The sequence below is a fragment of the Euprymna scolopes genome, chromosome 10, assembly GCF_053919585.1.
Source record: "Euprymna scolopes isolate OS-2025 chromosome 10, ASM5391958v1, whole genome shotgun sequence".
NCBI lineage: Eukaryota > Metazoa > Mollusca > Cephalopoda > Sepiida > Sepiolidae > Euprymna > Euprymna scolopes.
Window position 1 is genome coordinate 57,911,252 of NC_136491.1, and position 7,829 is coordinate 57,919,080.

The 7,829-nt window shown below is 43.9% G+C and overlaps 1 protein-coding gene across 1 annotated transcript; it reads left to right on the forward strand.

The window, feature by feature from the left end:
- Window positions 1–7,011: 7,011 nt before the first annotated feature.
- LOC145286461 (uncharacterized) lies at window positions 7,012–7,428 on the forward strand. Its single transcript, XM_080135370.1, has one exon. It carries the CDS (start codon window positions 7,012–7,014, stop codon window positions 7,426–7,428), a length of 417 nt encoding a protein of 138 aa, XP_079991496.1.
- The last annotated feature ends 401 nt before the right edge of the window (window positions 7,429–7,829 follow it).

Below are 7,829 nucleotides of genomic sequence, written 5' to 3' on the forward strand. Positions count from 1 at the left end.
ATTGGAATGTCATCTTAGACCCCGAAATGAGGTAGATGAGGTAGATGAGGTAGATGAGATTGATGAGGTAGATGAGGTAGATGAGGTAGGAGGCAATACTAGAGGATCGGAGAGGTGCGAGTCCAGCCTGGCTGATCTGATGGCTAGATGCGGTCTGGTCGACAGGTTTCGGGTCGAGCATCCGGGGTGGGAGATGTGGACGTGGACCAATAGTGTTTCCTCCTATCCAAACACTTACTTGGACAGGATGTTAGTTAGGAGAGGCGAAGTAGACTTCTTATCTTGTCCCACATTCACTTGGCTAGGCCAGACGGATCATAAACTAGTTATGGCCCGGTGGAAGCTAGGAAATAGGCCTAATTTAGTGGCTCACTGGAAATTAAACACTTCCCTTCTGGAGATACAAGACTTCCAAGAGAAGCTAATAGAATTAATTCAAAAAGCACTAGTGGGGGCGGTTACCGGGAGTAAGTGGTGGGTAGGTCTAAAAGCCAAAATTAGAACCTTCTCCGTCAATTATGCTCAGCGCCTCGCACTAGATAAGAGCAGAAACTAGCCTGGGCAGGCAATGAAGCAGTCAACTCCAACACTGACGCACGTCGTGAAATTTCTAGGCGTGGCTCGACAAGTACATTGCAAAGGTAAGACATCCAGATGGAGGCACCCTCGAATCGACTCAGGAGATCTGCGAGGGGTTTCGAGAACATTTCGAGGAGCGTTTTACACAGCACCCCGATCTTCCGGTCCTTGAGTTTAGCAACTATTTGGCTAACTCTCCCTGCCTAGAGGTGGCTAGAGCGGCTAGTTGCGAGGGTCGGGTGACGGAGCGGGAGGTTTTTACTGCGGTGAAGCAGGTCAGCTGTGACAGATCGCCGGGACTCGATGGTCTGCCATACGAACTGTATTTGAGGCTGTCGCCCATGTTTCTGCCTCTTCTCACGGATGTGTTCAACCATTGGTTTGCTCAGGGATCCATCTCGGGGCAAGTCACCAAGGGAGGAAAGTTGACGGGCATGGAGAGGAAGAGTTAGACGATTACAGGCCACTAACTCAGCTAAACACAAAGTTGAAGATATTGGTCAAGGTCCTGTCGAATCGGCTGCAGATTATCGGCGAGTTGGTTGAACTGGAACAGAACTACACTATGAAGGGGAGATCGATTCAGAACAACTTGCATCTGATCCGCACGATCCTAGAGAGAGGGATAGATGACGACACAGAAGCCGCGCTGATCAACAGATCAGTCCAAAGCTTTCGATAGGGTCGACTATCGTTTCTTGGCATCTGTCTTAGAGGCCGCCGGTTTTAAACCGGACTTCTACAAGTGGATATCCGTGATGTATCGACAGCCCACAGCCGTTGTGCAAGTCAACGGAAAGCACTCGAAACCCTTTGTTATCTCTCGGTCGGTTCGTCAGAGTTGACCGCTATCGCCCCTGCTCTATGTCCTGGCTTTGGAGTCCCTGCTCCGCAAGCTGAAACGACCCTGCGCGGAATTGCAATACCCGGTGGCTCAGCCGCCAAGTATCCACGTTCGCCGATGATGTCACGGTCTTTGTGTCGAGCTTCAGAGACATCAAGACCGTGTTGGAGGCGCTCACTCAATATGAAAGGATTACAGGGCCCCAGATAAACCGCAGCAAGTCGGTAGGACTGCGGTTGGGCGCCTGGAGTGGCAACGCCAACCTCCCGGCGCCCTTCAGCTGGACAGATGGCCTGGTTCAGATCCTCGGCATGTGGTTCAGACTGGGTCTCCAGCTTGACAAAAATTGGTTGGCGGTACGGTCAAAGGTGGAGGTTGCAGTCAATTCGTGGCTTCCTAGGAAACATTCCTTAAAGGGTAGAGCTGAGGCGTGCGCCACTTACGTCTTTCCTCTCATCCTTTACTGACTGGCCGTACTTCCCCTGCCTGCACAACACCTAACAGCTCTTGTCGAACTCTTGTCCTCGCTTCTTTGGGACAGAGGAAGACACTGGGTGAGCAGACAGGTCTGTATTCAATATCCGTGTGAGGGAGGCTTCGGAATGCCGGACTTGAAGTGTCATCGAGACGCTGAGAGGCTGGCTTTCGTGGCACCCCATGGTTACTGCTGCCTTCCCCGACCTCATTCTTGACCCTTCTATCGAGAGCCGTCACAGGTCGCGGGGAGAATCTGCCTACACGAAAGAGTGCCGAGCCACGCTAAAACGACTACCAAGGTCCAGCGACCTTGTGACTGCTACCCGTAGGGAACTCCACAGGGATCTAGTGAAGGGGGCCGCCGACGACCCACTATGCGCGCGTTTGGGGTGGCAGCAGAGTGAGATCCGCTCTGCGTGGAGCTGGGCGCCAGGTTCGAGTCATCTGAATAATTCGGAGTTCTCTCTGACCTGGCGATCGGCCCGAAATGCACTTCCACTCAACAACATACAATGCAGTTCCGGATTTTTGGAGTCGCCTGATTGTCCCCGTTGTGGGACAACGGCCGTAGAAACTACAGATCACGCTTTCTTCGATTGCCGCGAACTCCGCCAGTACTGGTCGTATGTCAGCGGAGTGACGGTTCGTATCGATCCTGAGCATCGTCGCCCAATTACTGTATCCAATGTTGTGGACAACGTGAGGCCGCCGTGGGACCGGGAAAGACAAATGGTCTATGTTACAATCCTGGCCGTGGCGAGAATGGTGATTTGGACGTCGCGTCTGCAAGGTTGCCGGGGGGTGTTGTCTTTTTCTGATCAAGATCTGATCGCTTTCTTTAAACACCAACTACGGGTGAAGATCAGATGTGATAGAAGAAGGCTGCATCGCGCGGCATTTGACAAAAGATGGATACATGTGGCAAGTCTGTGTGTACGAAGAGGAGGCAACCTCTCTCCCACAGAAGAGACGTTGCGAGCCTGTCCTTGTTTTATCGTTATTTCCATGGCAGATGCTCGTCTGAACTCCAATCTCTGGTCCCCCCTCGCCAATCTTTCACGAAAAACACCCGTCTAGCTGAATCCACTGTGAAAAATTTCCCCCACTCTATATCTGTGCCTAAATCAAAACGCAGATTCCATGAACAAAGCTTCTTTCTTAGAACTGCACGCCTGTGGAACTCTGTTCCGTCTGCCTGCTTCCCTCCGGACTACAACTTGGATGTCTTCAAGTCCAATGTTAACAAATTCCTAATGAACCGCCCCCTTAAGTAAACATTTCAGCAAATCTCCTCACTAACGTAATGTACTTGCAATAACCCTTATCCCTGAGTGGCTTCCGGGCCTTGATAAGTGGTGATCACTGTGTAAAAAAAAAAAAAAAAGAATACGTGTTCCCCGCCTAAGTGTGGAACGCGTAAAATAAAATTAAACAAGTAGCCTCTCAGCTAGCTGAGTGTGTGGTCCATCCCTCTTCGATTAGGAAGCCTCCAAGATCCCCATCCCCTCTTACCTGCAATTTTTGTTTTCACCCCTTCCTCTAAATTTTACCCATCTTGGAGAAAAAGAAATACAAATTAACCTCCATCCCTTACCCACAAAAATTTCTTTTCTCCATTCACCCCCATCTAGAGGGCATCCCCACCTAGAGACTGACCCGCAGAAGCAAGGTTCCTTTTACAAACCTAGTGGAACGGGCAGTCTATCAACTAGACGGGGTTGGGAGGGTTCTACTAACCACCTTTTGTTTTTTCTTCCCCCGCCCTCGACACAAATGAATTATTGCACCATTTTATTGTTATCTTTTTTGTTTTACACGTCAATAAAAAATGTTTTAAAAATTGGGAGTTAAGTAGGACGTCCCCCAATATGAAAGGGTGAATGCGGTATTATGGTGAAAGAAGATACTAGCTGGGAGAAACTTTTTACTTTGTTTAGTCCTGGAGTGACAAGGATGACCAACGACCCCCAAAATTCCCCCCTTTTGAGTTGGTCATGTGCCTATTTTTTTGTTCATCGTTGATTTTGACTGTATTTTTTAACATGAATAAAAGATTTAATATCTCAAAGTGTAGTATCTGTTCTGGCAGTACTGCAAGCAAAGACCCTATGTGGGGGCGACCCCACAGATAAGACCTTGGTCAATGTTGGGGCAACCCTTCATACCAATTGTCACTATCCAGCTCCCCTACTCCCCGGGGAGTTGGTCCCCATTTCCCCTTCACTCATCACATTAAAAATCGGCCTTGTGCCTAATTTGCTCGGTGGGGGAGCAAATAAATACCATCTGTTCTACAGATGCTGCACTTAAGGTAATTTGTTCCAGTCAGTGGAGGGGAAACTCTCTATATTGGGACAATTACTGTTTTTGGATCCAACCAGAGCGCCCCTTTTCCCTTTTTTTCGAGGAGCTGGTTTAATCCCACTTTAAAAACGACCTCGTGTCACCTTTTGCTTTGGTGTGAAACCAAATAAATACTAATAGAAAAGAGGGTTTTTAATATGAATGTCAATACACACAAAAGAAAAACGAATTTATAGGAATATATATATATAAGTGAAAATGCATGTCTGTCTGTCTGTCTGTCCGTCTGTCTGTTTGTGTACATTTCCCTACCTCTATCTCTGTCAATTTTCGGTCTATTGACTCGAAATTTGATATACAGGGTATTGAGATTTGGGAAAATATTTGTAATCAGTTTTCGGCCAGAAATTTCAATATTCAACGATTTGACCTTTGAGAACTCTACCAAACTCCTCCAACAATTTTGGGTCTAAACACTTGAAATTTTAGATATGGGTTTCTTGGATATGGATCTAACTTAATAACTTGATTTGAGCCCAAAACAATAAATGTTAAGGGGTCATAATAGGAGTCAATGGTTTTAAAAAATTGCCCGCTGCGGTCTCTACCAAATTACTCAGACAATTTCTGGTCTAAACATTTGAAATTTTACATAAAGGGTATTCAGAGATAGGGCAAGCTTTTTCATTTGTTTTGGTCGAAAATGTGAGCTAACAATATATAAATGTATGTATGTATGTCTGCCTAAAACTTTCGACAGTGGCAACGGATTTTCACAAGATCAGTATCGTTTTTAAGCTCGATCCTTCAGACGAAAAATACTGAAAAATTTGCTAAAAACATTAACTTCACCTTCAACTCGGCACTTTTCCACAGGGAGGGGTTGTTTTTTTTTCGCCGATATTGTCGAAAGTCATCCCCTCTTTTCGATTGTCCTGCCTTAATTGAAACCCACGTCAGTTCCGGTTTGCCGATGGTCGTAACAGCAAAGAGGTCACGTTTTCCCCCATTGTTTTCCTCCTTCGCAGTACGGGTTCGAGCCTGCCTTCCTACTACCACTTTTTTTTTTTTTTGCTTAACATATACCTCCAAACACCCGGGATGAAATACTAGTATATATATATATATATATATATATATATATATATATATATATATATATATATATATATATATATATATATAGGCTGTATTATATATCAGTGTAAAATTAAAGAAAGCTTCGAAAAGGCACTTTTACCATGTAAAGCAGTTCTCTTTCCTTGTAATATTATTAATAATAATGGTCGTGAATTGGGCATATTTCAAATTAATTCCTAAGTATTCTGAAAAGTGGGTCCTCTCATACAAACCAATAACTTTGCACCCTACAAAAAGCTTAGAAAGCTTTCAAATAAATCTTAAAAAATACTACTTAACATGGCATCATTTAACATTACTTACCGACCACAGATCAGTAGCTTTCATTTTTGATCAGAAAAGTGATCAAATTCAAAGATGGAAGGTCAAGTTTGTGCGTTACAATTTACAACTACAATTAACAACCACCCGAGAGATGATATCACTACAGGTACGTGTTTTTCTGATGTGTATTTGGAGAAATTACATATCTTAGTCCCACTGGTGTAATGATAATGGAACATTTTGTTAGAATAAGACACCCCTTTTCTCCGTGAAGTATTAAGAGTGCCTACTATTTGCGCTTTATGTTTCGAAGGCAAACGTATATTTTATTGTCATAACGTTCTGCTTCCAAATCAATTAGTGCAGCTTCTCCTGGTAATGTTTACATCTATTTCAAATACCGTTGCATTATTTAGATTAACATTATTTACATATTGCGACGATAAAAATCCGTCGCAGCTTTCTTTATATCATGTTCGGTTTCAGCGTCCTAAATTATACGATGGTAACATGAACTGATCTCTTAGTAAACGAATACAAACTGTTGTCTGTACCCGAGTATTAACAGAAAAACCCCAAGCCAACGCGAACAATCTGAGTGAGGTCATAAGCAATGACAAAATCATGACAAAACCTCCCCTCATCGTCTGTTTTATTTGAATGGGTCAGCCATTCCACGTTATGGACGTTGAAGTCACCACAGATGTGAATGTTAGCCGAGGGATGTGCAGACAGGATGTGGTCTATTTTCTCAGATATGCTCTTAAAGATAGTATTTCCGATGTTGTGGGGCCGATAGAGGGCAAATATAAATGCAGTGGTGTTAGCAAGTGCAACCCGGAAGCACATATAAGGTAAGTTAGGATCTTCTCTAGAGATATCCCTGCCACACGGGAAGCCATCTTTAATGTAGGCACATATTCCATGCCCATGGCGATCTTGGGGGTCAGATTTAGAAGTTAAATTAGAGTATCCGTTAATTATGAACTCATCTAGGGAAGTGGTCGGCCCTATTCCAGTTTCGCTTAGAAATAATATGTTCGGTTTTCTCCTTTAATTGGGGTTCAACCTCTGGAAGGTTGGAACGTAGACCCCTGATGTTGGAGAAGGAGACCTGGTAGTAGGGGTCTACATTGGAAGATGGGGTTCTAGGTTTATTCGAGTTTTTTTTCTGGAGATAATTCACAGGTCGGCACATTTGGTTAGAGCAGTACAGAGAGGGAAAGTAAGAGAGAAAAAGACAGAAATTTTTTTGGGGGGAGTCTTGACGGCGTATTATTTATTTTGGTCAATTTAGTCGCACTGTTCATACAATGTCTAAAACTAGAGAATTGTCGGAAAAGACAAGAAAATTAATCGTTCAGCTACACATCGATGTTTCAGGGTATAGAAAATTTTCAACAATGTTGAATATCTCAATTTCGACCGTCGGTGACACGATTTGTAGATGGAAGTTCCACCAGTGCACTTCAAATCTGCCACGTTCAGGGCGTCCTTCCAAAATTGCTTACCGTATGGCTCGACTTTTGGTCCGTGAAGTGAAAAAAGGTCCACGAATAACTCGTTCTGAACTCCAGAAAACATTAGAAGCATCTGGGACACGTATATACAAGAATAAAATTAGGACAGTGCTTCGAAAGAAAGGATTCCAATCGTGGAAACCAAGAAAAACTCTTTTGTTAAAGCCGATTCATATCAAGAATCGTCTGAAATTTGCCAGAGAAGATTTGGAGAAACCTTCAAGTTTTGGGGATAAAATATTGTGGTCAGACAGAACGAAAATTGAGTTATTTGGTCGAAATAATGTAAGTCAGGTCTGAAGACAGAACTCAGCGTTTGTCCAAAAGAATACAATCTTTCGAGGTCTGCAGAGGATTTCATCTTGACTTTTGCTTGGATATTCCAGTAGGACAACGATCCCAAGTACACGGCTAAGACAACTACCGCATGGTTTCGGGAGAAGGTAATAAATGCAGTAGGATGGCCAATTCAATTCTCTCATCTCAACCCAATGTAAAATCTGTGGCGAGAGTTAAAGTTGATGATAGAAAAAAGAGATCTGAGGAATCTGACAAAATTTAAACGAATTTTCCGAGAAGGGTGGGATAAAAGTCCAGTTAACATTTGTAACAATCTTGTAAGGAATTATCCCAAACGTTTGGAAGCTGTTATGACGAGTAAAGGCCATATTACTAAAAACTAATACTACTTTTTGTGTGTG